This window comes from Ranitomeya variabilis, chromosome 4, assembly GCF_051348905.1.
Source record: "Ranitomeya variabilis isolate aRanVar5 chromosome 4, aRanVar5.hap1, whole genome shotgun sequence".
NCBI classification, from domain to species: Eukaryota; Metazoa; Chordata; class Amphibia; order Anura; family Dendrobatidae; genus Ranitomeya; species Ranitomeya variabilis.
The window spans coordinates 519,835,393-519,854,902 of record NC_135235.1 but is presented as its reverse complement, the minus strand read 5'-3'; the positions used below and the strand labels follow the sequence as shown (position 1 = coordinate 519,854,902).

The 19,510-nt window shown below is 44.4% G+C and overlaps 2 protein-coding genes across 11 annotated transcripts in view; one reads left to right on the top strand and one right to left on the bottom strand.

Moving 5' to 3' along the window:
• The window catches only part of RIMS4 (regulating synaptic membrane exocytosis 4), a 1,070,250-nt gene that overhangs the window by 843,168 nt on the left and 207,572 nt on the right, over nucleotides 1-19,510 (bottom strand). The window lies entirely within an intron of this gene.
• Nucleotides 1-19,510, top strand: part of LOC143765478 (embryonic polyadenylate-binding protein) — a 158,500-nt gene that overhangs the window by 41,294 nt on the left and 97,696 nt on the right. For all 10 annotated transcript variants that reach the window (XM_077252181.1, XM_077252175.1, XM_077252182.1 and 7 more), the window contains exon 5: nucleotides 17,299-17,438. In XM_077252181.1, coding sequence (XP_077108296.1) covers nucleotides 17,299-17,438 — 140 coding nt within the window. The remainder of the gene's footprint in view (nucleotides 1-17,298; nucleotides 17,439-19,510) is intronic.

Genomic DNA, 19,510 nt, shown 5'->3' with positions numbered 1-19,510 from the left:
AGGGTCTGTCCCACCTGTAACAAAGCTTTGCCGGTAACCTGGAGAAAAAAGCTTTGTAAATCTTGCATTCAGCGATTATGTGAAGAGACCCCTGACTTCGCATCTGAACTAAAAACTATAATTAGATCTGAAGTTCAGAATGCCCTGTTATCTTCCAAAAAAGGGAAGGAGACGGTATATTCTCACTCTGTCCGATCCTCGTCTGAGGACGCGGACTCTGACGATTCCAAATCCTCCCTATCTTCCTCCGATGAAGATTCGGGCCGTCATTGCTTCCCACTAGAGGAAGTGGACGCTTTAGTTAAAACCGTCAGAGCCACTATGGGGGTTGAGGATCCCAGACCCGATAAAACGGCTCAAGATATTATGTTCGGAGGTCTGGGACAAAAAAGGCGGAGAACTTTTCCGTTAAATCCCAATGTCCAGACACTGATCAAAAAAGAATGGGAAAAACCGGACAGGAGGAACTCTTCAGTACCCTCGCTTAAAAGAAAGTATCCCTTCGATGATGAGGCGTCCACTTCTTGGGACAAGGCACCCAAATTGGACGTGGCAGTGGCCAAAGCCTCGAAAAAATTTGCGCTCCCGTTTGAGGATATGGGTACCCTCAAAGACCCCTTAGACAAGAAAGCGGATACCTTTCTTAAAGGGGCTTGGGAATCGGCTGGGGGTAGCTTGAGACCTGCAGTTGCAGCGACCTGCACCTCCAGATCTTTGATGGTGTGGGTTGACCAGCTGGAAAGCCAGATCAAGGACGGGTCACCCAGAAGTAAATTGCTGGACTCAATCCCTGCAAATAGGGCAGCAGCAGCATTCCTAGCGGACTCCTCAGCGAACTCAGTACGTTTAACATCCAAGGCCGCTGCCCTCTCCAACGCAGCCAGAAGAGCTGGCCAGGGGATCTCCAAACAAAGTTGAAATTGTGTTCTATTCCATGTGAGGGAAATTTCTTGTTTGGGGAAACCCTGGATGACATCCTCCAGAAAGGAGGAGACAAAAAGAAGGGGTTTCCAAACCTGGGGCCAGCCCCATTTAAACAGTCCTTTCGGAACCGTAAATTTTTTCGTCGGAGACCTCCCAGAGAACAGAATAAATGGGAAGAAGGGAGAAGACGAGATAGAGGTTACCTCTTTGGCAACACCTCCCGTGATAAAAAACCCTCCAAATGACATTTTCCCTACGGTGGGGGGAAGGCTCACCTCATTTCTTCCTGCCTGGGAAAAAATATCCAACAACACCTGGATTTTAAGACTAATACAATCTGGTCTAAAAATAGATTTCTTTTCTCTCCCCCCCCGAAATTATGTAGTGACAAAGACGAGGTCTTCGGCAGCAGAACAAGCGGCATTAGAGAAAGAAATTATTTCCCTACTGCAGAAAGCCGTAATTCAGGAGATCCCTCCTCAAGAAATGGAGGAAGGGTTCTTTTCCCCTCTTTCTAGTACCGAAAACCGACGGGTCTTTTCGGACGATTATAAACTTGAAAAATGTAAACAACTATGTAAGAAATCACAAGTTCAAAATGGAAACAATAAAATCTACAATAAAAATTCTCTTCCCAAATTGCTACATGGTTGTGATAGACCTAACCGACGCATATTACCATGTGCCCATCCACGAACATTCTCAAAAATTTCTCAGGATGGCGGTGTCCATAAAGGGAAAAATAAGAAACTTCCAGTACAGGGCCCTCCCGTTCGGGATTTCTATTGCTCCGCGGATATTCACAAAAATAGTAGCGGAGATGATGGCCCACATAAGGGAACAAAACATTATCATAGTCCCTTACTTGGACGATTTTCTTATTGCCAGCGACTCGGCTCAAAGTTGCAGAGAACAGAGAGAGAGACCGAGTAATGACTATTCTAACGGACTTGGGTTGGCTCATAAATATAAAAAAATCAAAATTGGAACCCTCTCAAGTGCAGGAGTTCCTAGGGCTGACGTTAGACTCCCAGGTTCAAGAATGCCGTCTCCCGGGCCCCAAAAAAGACAAAATATTAACCATGATAGCACAAACACTGCAAAACCCCTCCATGACTCTAAGGAGGGCAATGTCACTGCTGGGGTCTCTATCTTCATGCCTGCCGGCGATACCCTTTGCACAATTCCACACAAGGGAGCTTCAGTGGCACATACTAGAATGGCAGGTAATATTAAAAAACAATTTGGAAAGCAGGGTCATTCTAAATTCCTCCGTTACTCATTCCCTTCTCTGGTGGGGAAAGAACCAGAATATCTCAAAAGGGATTCCTTGGGTACCAAAAATATCTCGGGTGATAACAACCGATGCAAGTCCCAAGGGGTGGGGGGCCCACATGGCAGACAAAGTGGCTCAGGGCAACTGGTCAATTCAGTTACTGTCAGCATCCTCAAATCAAAAAGAACTCTGGGCGGTACATCATGCGCTTCTATCATTCCTTACCTACATTCGGGGACATCATGTCCGAATTCTCTCGGACAATATAGTGACAGTAGCCTACATAAATCACCAGGGAGGAACAAGGTCTCGGTCACTGATGAATTCCTCCGCCAAAATTTTCAGCCTTGCAGAAACAAATCTACTATCCCTTTCTGCACTGCATATTCAAGGTTCAAAAAACGAGAAAGCAGATTACTTGAGTCGAACCCAGTTGAAACAAGGCGAATGGTCCCTGAATCAGTCTGTCTACAACCAGATCACGAGGATGTGGGGAACCCCAACAATAGATTTGTTCGCCAATTACAAAAACAAAAAAGTAAGCAAATTTTGTTCTCTAAGCCCGGAAGGGAATCCTCAGGCTCTGGATGCCTTTCTGATTCCATGGACACACAAACTGACATACGCTTTTCCACCAACCATTCTGATTCCGGCAGTCATTCGGAAAGTCAGAGAGGACAAAACAAAAATGATCCTTATTGCCCCATTCTGGCCCAAAAGGACATGGTTTTCCTGGCTAAGGATGCTATCGGTCTCAGACCCATGGGTTCTACCAAATTTGCCAGACCTACTACAGCAAGGACCGATCTTCCACCCACAGGAGACGAACTTGCATTTGACAGCCTGGTTTTTGAACGGGAACTATTAAAAAAAAAAAAGAGGCTTCTCAGACAACTTGGTCACAACATTATTAAAATGTAGAAAACCTATTACTACTAAGATATATGGGAAAACATGGAAAAAATTCTTGTCTGTATCCAAAGTTAAAATCCAGGAGGGACCCTCAATTAATAAAATACTTGAGTTCCTACAAAAAGGTCTGGAACAGGGGTTAGCGGTTAGTACTCTTAAAGTACAGATAGCAGCCCTGGGTGCACTCTATAACCAGAATATTGCAGCCAACCCATGGATAATACGATTCATTAAAGCGGTAACAAGAGCAAAACCTGTAGTTACCCAAAAAATGGCCCCATGGGACTTAAATCTAGTACTCTCGGCATTATCTGGTCCTCCGTTTGAACCAATAGACATGATACCCATTAAAATACTATCTCTTAAGACCATTCTTCTAGTAGCCTTAACATCTGCGCGCAGGATAAGCGACATTCAAGCCCTGTCCTCTAACCCCCCATTTACAAAAATCATGGATGATAGTCACTCTGACCTGACCCGGCCTATTTGCCAAAAGTGGCGACAAAATTCCATAGGTCACAGGAAATATCCCTGCCGTCCTTCTGCCCGAACCCTAGAAATGAGAAAGAGCAGAACTTCCATAATCTAGACGTCAGAAGATGCCTAGTCCAATACCTAGATTCCACCATGGAGTATAGGAAGGAAGGCTCTCTGTCTGTTTTCAGGGTCCCAGAAAAGGATTCCGGGCATCTAAAGGTACCTTGGCAAGGTGGATAAAAGAGGCAATAGCGTTGGCATATTCATCCACGGGGAATGCGATCCCGGACGGTATAAGAGCGCATTCCACAAGAGCAGTAGCTACCTCATGGGCCGAGAGGTCAGAGGTATCAATAGAACAGATCTGTAAGGCGGCCCCCTGGTCATCACCGTCAACCTTTTTTTGGGCACTATAGATTAAATCTAGCCTCTGTGTCTGACCTGACCTTCGGTCGAAGGGTTCTTGAGGCGGTGGTCCCTCCCTAAGCTTAGTCTCTGCAATTCTCTCCGTAGTGCTGTCATGGGGCACCGAGAAAGTCATAGTTACTCACCGATAACGGTGTTTCTCGGAGCCCATGACAGCACTCGCTTATTCCCTCCCATCACGAGTGCGGTGAGCACCTTTAATTACATATGATTTATATAGTTATATATTATAATTTAGGCACGGGGTTCCTTTTTTTTTTTAAAGAAATGTTATAATATGGTATTTTCTCTGTTGTAAACTAACCTGGAGGTCCTCCGATGCTCTGTAAACCAACTGATGCGAGGGAGAGGTACCGCCCTTTATCTGTAGGTTTCCTGTCCCTGAAGGGCGGATCCCCTCTCTCCGTAGTGCTGTCATGGGCTCCGAGAAACACCGTTATCGGTGAGTAACTATGACTTTAGGGTCCAATTTCTCCTGTTACCCTTGTGAAAATAAAAAAATTGCCAGCTAAAAAAAAATCATTTTTTTTGAGGAAAAAAAATGATTTTTATTTTCACGGCTCTGCGTTATAAACTTGTGAAGCACTTGGGGTTCAAAGTGCTCACCACACATCTAGATTAGTTCCTTGGGAGGTCTAGTTTCCAAAATGGGGTCACTTGTGGGGGAGCTGCAATGTTTAGGCACACAGGGACTCTCCACATGCGACATGGTGTCCGCTAACGATTGGAGCTAATTTTTCATTCAAAAAGTCAAATGGCGCTCCTTCCCTTCCGAGCTTTGCCGTGTGCCCAAACAGTGGTTTACCCCCATATGAGAGGTATCGGTGTACTAAGAAGAAATTGCCCAACAAATTTTGGGATCCATTTTATCCTGTTGCCCATGTGAAAATGAAAAAATTGAGGCTTAAAAATTTTTTTGTGGGAAAAAAAAAAGTACTTTTTCATTTTTACGGGTCAATTTTTGAAGCACCTGGGGGTTCTAAGTGCTCACTATGCATCTAGATAAGTTCCTTGAGGGTGTCTAGTTTCCCAAATGGGGGAGCTCCAATCTTTAGGCCCACAGGGGCTCTCCAAACGCGACATGGTGTCCGCTAACGATTAGAGCTAATTTTTAATTAAAAAAGTCAAATGGCGCTCCTTCCCTTCCGAGCCCTGTCGTGCGCCCAGACAGTGGTTCTCCCCCACATATGGGGTATCGGTACGGCATACTCAGGAGAATCTGGACAACAACTTTCGGGGTCCAGTTTCTCCTTTTACCCTTGTGAAAATGAAAATAATTGTTGCTAAAAGATCATTTTTGGACTAAAAAGTTAAATGTTCATTTTTTTTCTTTCCATGTTGCTTCTGCTGCTATGAAACACCTAAAGGGTTAATAAACTTCTTGAATGTGGTTTTGAGCACCTTGAGGGGTGCAGTTTTTAGAATGGTGTCACTTTTGGGTATTTTTAGCCATATAGACCCTCAAACTGACTTCAAATGTGAGGTGGTCCCTAAAAAAAATGGTTTTGTAAATTTTGTTGTAAAAATGAGAAATCGCTGGTCAAATTTTAACCCTTATAACTTCTAGGGAAAAAAAAAAATTGTTTCCAAAATTGTGCTAATGTTTAGTAGACATGTGGGAAATGTTGTTTATTAACTATTTTGTGTCACATATCTCTTTGGTTTAACAATAAAAATTTGAAAATTGCGAAATTTTGCCAAGTTTCCATTTATTTTTTTTTTTAATAAACGCAAAAATTACCGACCTAAATTTACCACTAACATGAAGCCCCATATGCCACGAAAAAACAATCTCAGAATCGCTAGGATCCGTGGGACACTGGTCAGAATTGCAAAAAATGGCCAGGTCATTAAGGTCATAATAGGCTGGGTAATGAAGGGGTTAAAAGTGAACAAAAATCAGATATTAACTCAGGTGAAGCCCAACACCATGACAGGCCTACATACTCTGACACAAAAGGAAATGGCCATTGCTATTAAGCGCTTATGGACCAGATTACATTTCACCCACTAGAACGGACAAATTGATGATATAAGGCCAGTTTAAAAACGTACTATTAATTGTTTGATTAGTTTATATTTTATAGAACGAGGATTTAACTACTGTACTAATCTTCTTAAACACTAGATAAATGACATGTTTAGTGATATAATAGAAAAAAAATTGTTACATGTATAAATAGGTGGTAAAAATATTAGTACTTTTAATCTTGTTTTTAACATATAATTATGATGAGACTGTATTTAGAAAATCACACTTGAGGATATGATCACCTTTTTTCTTTTGGTTTGTTCAATGCGTTCAGGTTGAAAATGCTGAGCAAGTTGTGTTATGATTAAGATGTATTTATTCTGGCACTTTGGTATTTGTTTTTTGTGTTTCTTTATTGTTGCATATAAATTTTGAATTCATTAAGTTGTAATTTGAAAAGAAAAAGGTAAGAAACTCACACAAACATAAAATCAGATGATTCAAGGCTTTAAAAAAAAAAAAAATCAAAATTTGAAAGGCCCCAAGTTGAAGCCCTGTACAAATATAAACAAGAACACAAGCAACACACATGCATTTTTTCACAAATTTAAAACATACGTTTTTTTCACAATTGCGCAAAATTTTGAATTTGATTTCTCCAAAACAAAATATAAAGAAACAGTCTTGTGCCAGATCAAATGAAAGCCGGTACCGTTCTGAGAAAAAATGGCTCTCCCACCTCTTTATCTTAATTCTAGCCCGAGATATGATAAAAAATGTAAAGCCATACCAGGCCAAAATTTGCGCTTTTTCAAAACTTTAGAAGTCTGTAAAAAATTAAATAATGAAGAAAAAAATGTAAAACTTTTAATTTGTAATTAACTAAAGTCGTACTTCATAAAAATAAAAAAAATCTAAAGACGTCAGGTAAAAAAAATATTCATATTTGGATCACTTGATATGGAATGATGATCTCAAGGCAGCTGGGACTACAGTCACCAATAAAACCATTGGTAACACATTAAGCCATAAAGGTTTAAAGTCCTGGAGTGCCCATAAGGTCCCCCTGCTCAAGAAAGCACATGTGCAGGCCCATCTGAAGTTCGCCAATGAACACATGGATGATTCTGTGAGTGATTGGGAGAAGGTGCTGTGGTCAGATGAGCCAAAAATTGATGTCTTTGGCATTAGCTCAACTCGCCGTGTTTGGAGGAAGAGAAATGCTGTCTATGACCCAAAGAATACCTTCCCCCACTGTCAAGCATGGAGGTGGAAACATTGTTTTGGGGGTGTTTCTCTGCTAAGGGCACAGGACTACTGTACTTCACCGCATCAATGGGAGAATGGATGGAGCCATGTACCGTAAAATCCTGAGTGACAACCTCCTTCCCTCTGCCAGGACTTTAAAAATGGGTCATGCTTGGGTCTTCCAGCAAGACAATGACCCAAAACATACAGCCAAGGCAACAAAGGAGTGGCTCAAAAAGAAGCACATTAAGGTCGTGGAGTGGCCTAGCCAGTCTCCAGACCTTAATCCCCTAGAAAACTTATGGAGGGAGTTAAAGCTCCGAGTTGCCAAGCGACAGCCTCAAAATCTTAATGATTTTAGAGATAATCTGCAAAGGGGAGTGGACCAAAATTCCTCCTGACGTGCGCAAGTCTCATCAACTACAAAAAAGTCTCACTGCTGTGCTTGCCAACAAGGATTTTGCCACCAAGTATTAAATCTTGTTTGCCAGAGTTATCAAATTTTTCTCACTGCAAAATGCAAATAAATTTATACAATGTGATTTTTCTGGATTTTATTTTTGATATTCTGATATTCTGTCTCTCAAAGTTAAAATTAACCTACTCTTAAAATTAAAGACTGTTCTTGTCTTTGTCAGTGGGCAAACTTACAAAATCAGCAAGGGTTCAAATACTTATTTTCCCCCACTGTATATTATACAGTCATGGCCAAAAGTTTTGAGAATGACACCAAAATTATATTTTCACATGATCTGCTGCCCTCTGGTTTTTATTAATGTTTGTCTGATGTTTATATCACATACAGAAATATAATTGCAATCATATTATGAGTACCAATAGGTTATATTGACAGTTAGAATGAGTTAATGCAGCAAGTCAATATTTGCAGTGTTGACCCTTCTTCTTCAAGACCTCTGCAATTCTCCCTGGCATGCTCTCAATCAACTTCTGGACCAAATCCTGACTGATAGCAGTCCATTCTTGCATAATCAATGCTTGCATTTTGCCAGAATTTGTTGGTTTTTGTTTGTCCACCCGTCTCTTGATGATTGACCACAAGTTCTCAATGGGATTAAGATCTGGGGAGTTTCCAGGCCATGGACCCAAAATCTCTATGTTTTGTTCCATGAGCCATTTAGTTATCACCTTTGCTTTATGGCAAGGTGCTCCATCATGCTGGAAAAGGCATTGTTGGGCGCCAAACTGCTGTTGGACGGTTGAGAGAAGTTGCTCTTGGAGGACATTCTGGTACCATTCTTTATTTATGGCTGTGTTTTTAGGCAAGACTGTGAGTGAGCCGATTCCCTTGGCTGAGAAGCAACCCCACACATGAATGGTTTCAGGATGCTTTACAGTTGGCATGAGACAAGACTGGTGGTAGCGCTCACCTCTTCTCCGAATAAGCTGTTTTCCAGATGTCCCAAACAATCGAAAAGGGGATTCATCAGAGAAAATGACTTTGTTCCAGTCCTCAGCAGTCCACTCCCTGTACCTTTTGCAGAATATCAGTCGGTCCCTGATGTTTTTTCTGGAGAGAAGTGGCTTCTTTGCTGCCCTCCTTGAAACCAGGCCTTGCTCAAAGTGTCTCCGCCTCACAGTGCGTGCAGAAGCACTCACACCAGCCTGCTGCCATTCCTGAGCAAGCTCGGCACTGCTGGTAGTCCGATCCCGCAGCTGAAACAGTTTTAAGATACGGTCCTGGCGCTTGCTGGTCTTTCTTGGGCGCCCTGGAGCCTTTTTGACAACAATGGAAGCTCTCTCCTTGAAGCTCTTGATGATGCGATAGATTGTTGACTGAGGTGCAATCTTTGTAGCTGCGATACTCTTCCCTGTTAGGCCATTTTTGTGCAGTGCAATGATGGCTGCACGTGTTTCTTTAGAGATAACCATGGTTAACTGAAGAGAAACAATGATACCAAGCACCAGCCTCCTTTTAAAGTGTCCAGTGATGTCATTCTTACTTAATCATGACTGATTGATCGCCAGCCCTGTCCTCATCAACACCCACACCTGTGTTAATGGATCAATCACTAAAACGATGTTAGCTGCTCCTTTTAACCCCTTCCCGACCTTTGACGCCACGTAGGCGTCATGAAAGTCGGTGCCAATCCGACCCATGACGCCTATGTGGCGTCATGGAATGATCGCGTCCCTGCAGAGCGGGTGAAAGGGTTAACTCCTATTTCACCCGATCTGCAGGGAGAGGGGGAGTTGTACTTCAGCCCAGGGGGGGTGGCTTTGCCCCCACGTGACTACGATCGCTCTGATTGGCTGTTGCACTTTCAACAGCCAATCAGAGCAATTTACAATATTTCACCTATGAAAATGGTGAAATATTGCAATCCAGCCATGGCCGATGCTGCAATAGCATCTGCCATGGCTGGAAATCATGTTCTGCCCCCCCCCCGCCCCCGATCTCCTCCCCAGTCCTCCGTTCTGTCCGGTACCCCCCTCCGTCCCCCTGTCCGCTCCCCCGTGCTCCTGTCCGCTCCCCCCGTCCTCCGATCCCCCCCCCCTGTGCTCCGATCCAACCCCCCACCACCCCCTCATACTTACCGAGCCTCCCGAAGTCGGTCCGTCTTCTCCCTGGGCGCAGCCATCTTCCAAAATGGCGGGCGCATGCGCAGTGCGCCCGCCGAATCTGCCGGCCGGCAGATTCATTACAAAGTACATTTTGATCGCTGTGGTAGGTTCTATCACAGCGATCAAAATAAAAAAATAATAAATAAACCCCCCCCTTTATCACCCCCATAGGTAGGGACAATAATAAAATAAAGATTGGCAGCGGATTGGCCGCTGCGAATTCGTAGCAGTTTTCCATCAGGTTTACAGTACCATGTACACCTATGGAAAACCAAATCCGCTGTGCCCATGGTCCGGAAAATTCCGTGCAGAAACGCTGCGTTGTATTTTCCGCAGCATGTCAATTCTTTGTGAGGATTCCGCAGCGTTTTACACCTGTTCCTCAATAGGAATCCGCAGGTGAAATCCGCACAAAAAAACACTGGAAATCTGCTGTAAATCCGCAGGTAAAACGCAGTGCCTTTTACCTGCAGATTTTTCAAAAATTGTGCGGAAAAATCTCACACGAATCCGCAACGTGGGTACATAGCCTTAGGGTTAGGGTTGGAATTAGGGTTACGGGTGTGTTGGGGTTAGGGTTGTGGTTAGAGGTGTGTTGGGGTTAGGGTTGTGATTAGGGTTATGGCTACAGTTGGGATTAGGATTAGGAGTGTGTTGGGATTAGTGTTTAAGTTAGAATTGAGGGGTTTCCACTGTTTAGGCACATCAGGGGTCTCCAAACGCAACATGGCGCCACCATTGACTCCAGCCAATCTTGCGTTCAAAAAGTCAAATGGTGCTCCCTCCCTTCCAAGCCCCGACGTGCGCCCAAACAGTGGTGTACCCCCACATTTGGGGTACCAGCGTACTCAGGACAAACTGGGCAACAACTGTTGGGGTCCAATTTCTCCTGTTACCCTTGCAAAAATAAAAAATTACTTGCTGAAACATAATTTTTGAGGAAATTTTTTATTTTCATGGCTCTGCGTTAACTTCTGTGAAGCACTTGGGGGTTGAAAGTGCTCACCACACATCTAGATAAGATCCTTCGGGGTCTAGTTTCCAAAATGGGGTCACTTGTGGGGTGTTTCTACTATTTAGGCACATCAGGGGCTCTGCAAATGCAACGTGATGCCCGCAGACCATTCCATCAAAGTCTGCATTTCAAATGTCACTACTTCCCTTCCGAGCCCTGACGTGCGCCCAAACAGTGGTTTACCCCCACATATGGGGTACCAGCACACTCACAACAAACTGGGCAACAAATATTGGGGCCCAATTTCTCCTCTTACCCTTGTGAAAATAAAAAATTGCTTGCTAAAACATCTTTTTTGAGGAAAGAAAAATGATTTTTTATTTTCACGGCCCTGCGTTGTAAACTTCTGTGAAGCTCTTGGGGGTTGAACGTGCTCACCACACATCTAGATAAGTTCCTTGGGGGGTCTAGTTTCCAAAATGGGGTCACTTGTGGGGGGTTTCTACTGTTTAGGCATATCAGGGGCTCTGCAAACGTAACATGATGCCCGCAGACCATTCCATCAAAGTCTGCATTCCAAAACGTCACTACTTCCCTTCCGAGCCCCGGCATGTGCCCAAACAGTGGTTTACCCCCACATATGGGGTATCAGCGTACTCAGGAGAAACTGGACAACAACTTTTGGGGTAAAATTTCTCCTGTTACCCTTGCAAAAATAAAAAATTCTGGGCTAAAAAAATATTTTTGAAGAAAGGAAACACATTTATTATTTTCACGGCTCTGCGTTATAAACTTCTGTGAAGCACTTGGGGGTTCAAAGTGCTCACCACACATCTAGATAAGTTCCCTTGGGGGTCTAGTTTCCAAAATGGAGTCACTTGTGGGGAGTTCCTACTGTTTAGGCACATCAGGGGCTCTGCAAACGCAACCTGACGCCCGCAGAGCATTCCATCAAAGTCTGCATTTCAAAACGTCACTACTTCTCTTCCAAACCCCGACGTGTGCCAAAACAGTGGTTTACCCCCACATATGGGGTATCAGCGTACTCAGGAGAAACTGGACAACAACTTTTGGGGTCCAATTTCTCCTGTTACCCTTGGGAAAATAAAAAATTGTGGGCTAAAAAATCATTTTTGAGAAAAGAAAAATTATTTTTTATTTTCATGGCTCTGCGTTATAAACTTCTGTGAAGCACTTGGGGGTTCAAAGTGCTCACTATGCTTCTAGGTAAGTTCCTTGGGGGGTCTAGTTTCCAAAATGGGGTCACTTGTGCGGGAGCTCCAATGTTTAGGCACACAGGGGCTTGATAAAGGGTCAATATTGACTTGTAGGATTGCTACCTCCAAAATGTGAAGCTATAGCATTCTAGTCCTTTTTTTCTGAAGAGACCATTTGTATATTTAAAAACAAGCACATTATTGGTAGATTTGTCCATAAGTGGGGATATAAATCTGCCATATTATTTACCCTGTATGTTGAACACCATAAAAAAAAGCCAGAACTGTAGCAATGTTGCTTTTTCATCACAGTGACACACTAGATTTGGAATAAATAGCTGTCAAAAAGTTGTTACAAAAAATACCAGAAAACTAAAATGCTCAGAAAAAGCATTTTTTTAGTCTGTGAAAATAGCAAAACGTGAAAAGCTTTTAAAAAATTGCTATCACTGTAATCATACTGATCCGGGAAATGGTCTTATCGCTTATATCAACAAATAAAGTTTCACTCTGTAATGCTATAGCAAACAAATATGAAATATAATAAATCTGAATTGCATTACGGCTCTAGAAAATAGGAAAAATAGAGAATACTTAGCAAAGCAGTAATGCAATTCAAATTTCATGTATTTCATGTTTATTTGGTCTCCCATGACGGCACCACGAGAGAGGGGATCCACCCTGCAGGGACAGGAAACCAACAGAAACAAAAGGGCTGCACCTCTCCCACGCATCAGTTGGTTTCCTGTCCCTGACGGGGACCCTTTCCTACAGATACCTGTGAGGAGTCGTCAGGATCCCTGGCTCGGCCGGCTGGTTCAGGTAGTGGGGGTCCCCTGCCTCGGCCGGTGCGGAGTCCCTGGAAGCGCCACGATGGGTCGGGGTAGGATTCTACGGCAGTGAGCAGGCAGGTAGAGCGGTGTCCGGAGGATTACAGTCTCCGGAGGGCCAGCGCCGGTAGGTAAGTATATTCCTGGGTCTGGGCGGTCTCCTAGCGGGCGCTGCCGGCGTGCTGTAGCATTTTCCGGTCTGGAGGCGGGCCGGGCGCGTGACTAGGCATTCGGGGGTGGGATGGGGGCTTGGTGGTGACGCGGCCTCTGTGGTCCCCTGATGCGGCGGCATCCCCGTCTGAGGTTGCCTTAGCATCGCGTCGGGGGATGGAGCCGGGGGGTGTGTCCAGATGCCGGGGGCCGATCGGCTTTTTTTCAGATTAACGCTGTGGTCACATGTAGTGATGAGCGAATATACTCATTACTCGAGATTTCTCGAGCATGCTCGGGTGTCCTCCCGAGTTTTTTTTTTTAGTGCTCGGAGTTTGTTTTTCTTGCCGCAGCTGAATGATTTACATCTGTTAGCCAGCTTAAGTACATGTGGGGATTCCCTAGCAACCAGGCAACCCCCACATGTACTTATGCTGGCTATCAGATGTAAATCATTCAGCTGCGGCAAGAAAAACAAACTCCGAGCACTAAAAAATACTCATTGGACACCCGAGCATGCTCGAGAAATCTCGAGTAACGAGTATATTCGCTCATCACTACTCGCATGCTCTCGGCGGGGTGATTGGATCCGAGGAAACACAGATCTTTTCCCTTGAATGAAAAAATTCAGGACCTAGTTCGCTGAGTGTGGAAGAGGCCGGAAATAAGGGCTCCTGGCATTTAAGCGAAGGTACCCCTTCGAAAACCCCATTGTAAATTATTGGGAAAAGGACCCGTAACTTGATGCAGCGGTGGCCAAGGCTTCAAAAAAGTCCTCCTTGCCCTTTGAGGACCTAAGGACCCTGAAGGACCCTCTAGATAGGAAGGCTGACACTTTCCTTAAAGGGGCTTTGGAGAAGTCAGCCGGATCCCTTAGGTCAGCTGTGGCGTCCACTTGTACAGCCAGATCAATGATGGTTTGGCTAGACCAGCTAGAATCTCAATTGAAAGAGGGAACCCCTCGTGAGACTGTCCTGAACACCTTGCCGGTGATCCAGGGTGCTGCGGCATTTCTGTCCGATGCTTTAGCGGATTCTGTCAGGATGGCGGCTAGAGCAGCAGGGCTTTCCAACGCGGCTCGCAGCGCATTATGGTTAAAATGCTGGACAGGGGACCAGACTTTGTTCCCAGGTGAGGGGGAGTACCTCTTTGGCCCGGTCCTGGATGAGCTTTTGGAAAAAACAGGGGATAAGAAGTAGTTTCTCAATTTGTTGACCCCTTCCTACCGGCGTCCCTTCAGCAGGAAAAGATTCAGCCATAGGAGGCCTTCCAGAGACCGAGCTATTTGGGATGAGAGGAAGAAAAGTGGTACGGGGTTTGTTTGGAGGCTCATCGCGAGATCGTAAGAAGCCATACCAATGACTAGCTCTTACCGTTCGAGGTAGATTATCCATCTTCTACCCAGCCTGGTCACGAATTACCAATAGTGACTGGATTCAGTCTAATATTATCAGAACTCTGATTAGAATTCTCTTCCTTTCTGCGAGATAAATTTAAAGTGACTCCCCCCCTCCAGTGCTCTCCTTCAGAGCACGCTGCCCTAGAGGCAGAAGTCTGTGAACTGTGTCATAAAGAGGGCCTAACATGGGTTCCGGAATCCGAGAAGAGTAAAGGTTTCTACTCCCCTCTATTTTTGGTTCGAAAACCAGATAGTCCTGAAAGAACCATAATTAATCTTAAGGCCCTGAATAAGTTCCTGAGAATACGCCCCTCCAAGATGGAATCAATTGGCTCTGCAATAAAGCTGGTTTTTCAGAACTGTTTTATCGCGGTATTAGATCTGAAAGATGCATACTACCATGTGCCCATTCATATAGATCATCAGCGGTTCCTCAGGGTGGCGGTATCCATGGGAGGTTCAGTTCGTCACTTCCAGTTTAGGGCCCCTCCCCTCTGGCCTTGCAGTTGCCCCTCGGGTGTTTACTAAGGTAGTCGCCAAAGCCATGACCCACTTACGCGAGTCTGACATTCTCATCATTCCCTACCTGGACGATTTCCTCATTGTAGGCAGGTCACCGGACCGTTGTCGAGTTCAGGTAGAAAGGACAATGTCCACTCTAGAGCAATTAGGGTGGTTATTGAATATTAAAAAGTCCCAGCTACAACCCTTATGAGTTCAACAATTTTTGGGCCTTACTTTTGACTCCGAAAAACAGGAGTTGTCGCCTACCAGCTGACAAGTTGATTCGCCTTCGTCACGAGGTTTTGAAAGCATCCAGCAATCCCACCATGTCCCTTAGGCTATGTCCCTGTTGGGTTCCCTAACCTCATGCATCCCGGCGGTCCAGTAGGCACAATTTCATACAAGCACCCTGCAAAGAGACATCTTAATTAATGATAGAACCTGTGGGGGGTGGGGTTCCTGCAGGGTCGGCTGACTTTATCCCAGGCTTCGGTAAAATCCCTTTGATGGTGGCTAGTCCGGGTTTATTTGTCCTGAGGGGTTCCCTGGGAGAATCGCATATTTCGGGTAGTTATTATGGATGCGAGCCCTTCTGGTTGGGGTGCACATATGGGTGAAGTCGTAGTCCTGGGCCTATGGGATCATCAACAGATAGAAGATTCTTCTAACCTGAAGGAACTAACAGCGGTAGAGTTGGCAGTTATAGGACTCCTTATATATCTACAGGGTCATCACGTACAGGTCCTCTCCGACAATCATGTGGCGGTGGCCTATGTCAACCACCAAGGTGGGACTCGATCCAGACCCCATGTGGAAGTAACAGCGCCTGTTTCGGTTAGCGGAGGAGCATTTTCTATCTTTGACTGTACTACACATAAAAGGAAAAGACAATGCAGGGCAGGCTTTTTGAGCCGCAACCTGCTAAGGCAGGGAGAATGGTCGCTGAAAAGTGCTATCTTCAACCAGATTGTGCAAATGTGTGGTTTCCCGGATGTGGACCTCTTCGCCACCAGGAGGAACTGGAAAGTGGGACAAATCTGTTCTCTGAACCCCAGAGAGAGTCCCTTAGCGGTGAACACCTTCTTAATAAAATGGGACTTTCTTCCAGGTTTCTCCTTGATATCAGCTGGTACATATTGTTGTAATTATTCACCATGTGTGATTGGTCTATCTTTTGTTTATATTTCATGTCACATATCCTGTTTTATATCCTATGATTAAGGGCGCTTTCTATGCACCAGAAACGCGTCGGGTGTTTTTCATGTTTTTAACTTGGTTTGACATGCCAAAATAAAGTTGTTTTTTTTGTTTTGTTTTGTTTTTTGGGTTGGAGTGCCTTCACTTCCTTTTCTCTTTTTAATTTTTGCTGTGCTCACCAGCGGATAGAGCACCCACTCAGCTTTGGAATTGGACTTTATGTACTCTATTAGTGCCTGGATAGCTCCGTACCGCTCTCTCCTACCCATTGCTGGGTATATTGTTGGTTTGTTATTTTACTTTTATTACAGGAGATCGAGGGCTTCGCTGGGATTAGGCGTTTAAATAAAAATGGAAAACTGTGTTTAGTCTTATTTCAAATAAAGGACTTTATTATTGCTGTGTCTTTATTTACAAACATTATAACTATAGGATTAGTAATGAATAGGTGTCTTATAGCCGCTTCTCCATTACTAATCTGTGGGCTTGATGAAAGGTGACATCAACCACACAAAAATTAACCCATCTTTTGTATATATTTCATGTCACATATCCTGTTTTATATCCTATGATTAAGGGCGCTTTCTATGCACCAGAAATGTCAGGTGTTTCTCATGTTTTTAACTTGGTGTGACATGCTGAAACAAAGTTTTTTTTTTTGTTTTTTTTTTTTTCTTTCTGGGTTTGGAGTGCCTTCACTTCTTTTTTACTTTCCAACAATATACCCATACCTGTCCATCACTGTGTCAAACGCAGTAATTCAAATCTAGGGAATATACAGTTTTCAACCTGGACGGTGCTAAGATGTGACCATCCCGGCTAAAAACCACTGGTGAATGAGATGCTGAAAGCGGAGCTTCAGTGACTAGCGGTGACGTCACTGAAGCTGCGCTCCCTCACAGCCTGAACTGCGGTGAACTCTGGACCGTGGGAAAATACACCATAGTGCAGCTACATTATTCCTGAGCATTACTATGCCCAATTGCAGTTGATGGACAGTGTATGATTTGCTGCTTCACGCCCAAGAGCTCATAAGCTTTAAAACGGCTTGGTAGTGTTTAAATGGGTTTTCAATTTTCAGAAAGGCCTGTCTTCCAGCAGCCCATCCTTAAGATAAGAGCTCACATCTGGTAAATAAGGGGGTCCTAGCAGATGACTTTTTCTTCACAAATTCTGAAAATTAATCCCCCAAATGATACTGATGCTTACATTCCTTTTTGGTTTTCAGATTTGTTGGCCATTTTAAATCACGGCGGGAGAGAGAACTGGAATATGGAACAAAAGTTATGGAATTTACGAATGTATACATCAAGAATTTTGGTGACGAAATGGATGACATACGGCTAAAGGAAATTTTTTCTGCCTTTGGTATGTATCACATTAAACATTGCACTTATTCAGAAGCAAGGACTGGGGGAAACTATATGCAGATGGATAAGGAATTGGCTAAATGACAGGAAACAGTCGTCATAAATGCTACTGCTTGGGAGGTGCTCATAGCAATCTGGCACTGACAACCACATGGGTCTCCTGCAGACCCTGGATTGTCATGCCAACCCATTGGTGACCCACAGTCGTGACACGGGCACTGATGGGCGGGATTAATGACACGCTTTCGGTGCAATCACATTAAATGCCGCTGTCAGAGATTGAGCTGGTTGAAGCCCCCTATATTGAAGTTGAAGCTTTTATTGGGAACATTTTACATAACGTTTGGGATCACATTTATCTGCCGCTCTTTGCTGACCACTTACTTTGGGGTTTCCATCTAAATCGCTGAGTGACGTGATTCAGATGAAACCCCGAGGGATCCATTCACTATAATGAGGCAGCATAGTTACTCTGGACTCCGTCTTGCCTTTCTTCTTTTCAGAAGTGGACAAAACTGGCTGACAAAACTGTGGCTGACAAAACTGTGGCTGACAAAACTGTGGCTGACAAAACTGTGGCTGACAAAACTGTGGCTGACAAAACTGTGGCTGACAAAACTGTGGCTGACAAAACTGTGGCTGACAAAACTGTGGCTGACAAAACTGTGGCTGACAAAACTGTGGCTGACAAAACTGTGGCTGACAAAACTGTGGCTGACAAAACTGTGGCTGACAAAACTGTGGCTGACAAAACTGTGGCTGACAAAACTGTGGCTGACAAAACTGTGGCTGACAAAACTGTGGCTGACAAAACTGTGGCTGACAAAACTGTGGCTGACAAAACTGTGGCTGACAAAACTGTGGCTGACAAAACTGTGGCTGACAAAACTGTGGCTGACAAAACTGTGGCTGACAAAACTGTGGCTGACAAAACTGTGGCTGACAAAACTGTGGCTGACAAAACTGTGGCTGACAAAACTGTGGCTGACAAAACTGTGGCTGACAAAACTGTGGCTGACAAAACTGTGGCTGACAAAACTGTGGCTGACAAAACTGTGGCTGACAAAACTGTGGCTGACAAAACTGTGGCTGACAAAACTGTGGCTGACAAAACTGTGGCTGACAAAACTGTGGCTGACAAAACTGTGGCTGACAAAACTGTGGCTGACAAAACTGTGGCTGACAAAACTGTGGCTGACAAAACTGTGGCTGACAAAACTGTGGCTGACAAAACTGTGGCTGACAAAACTGTGGCTGACAAAACTGTGGCTGACAAAACTGTGGCTGACAAAACTGTGGCTGACAAAACTGTGGCTGACAAAACTGTGGCTGACAAAACTGTGGCTGACAAAACTGTGGCTGACAAAACTGTGGCTGACAAAACTGTGGCTGACAAAACTGTGGCTGACAAAACTGTGGCTGACAAAACTGTGGCTGACAAAACTGTGGCTGACAAAACTGTGGCTGACAAAACTGTGGCTGACAAAACTGTGGCTGACAAAACTGTGGCTGACAAAACTGTGGCTGACAAAACTGTGGCTGACAAAACTGTGGCTGACAAAACTGTGGCTGACAAAACTGTGGCTGACAAAACTGTGGCTGACAAAACTGTGGCTGACAAAACTGTGGCTGACAAAACTGTGGCTGACAAAACTGTGGCTGACAAAACTGTGGCTGACAAAACTGTGGCTGACAAAACTGTGGCTGACAAAACTGTGGCTGACAAAACTGTGGCTGACAAAACTGTGGCTGACAAAACTGTGGCTGACAAAACTGTGGCTGACAAAACTGTGGCTGACAAAACTGTGGCTGACAAAACTGTGGCTGACAAAACTGTGGCTGACAAAACTGTGGCTGACAAAACTGTGGCTGACAAAACTGTGGCTGACAAAACTGTGGCTGACAAAACTGTGGCTGACAAAACTGTGGCTGACAAAACTGTGGCTGACAAAACTGTGGCTGACAAAACTGTGGCTGACAAAACTGTGGCTGACAAAACTGTGGCTGACAAAACTGTGGCTGACAAAACTGTGGCTGACAAAACTGTGGCTGACAAAACTGTGGCTGACA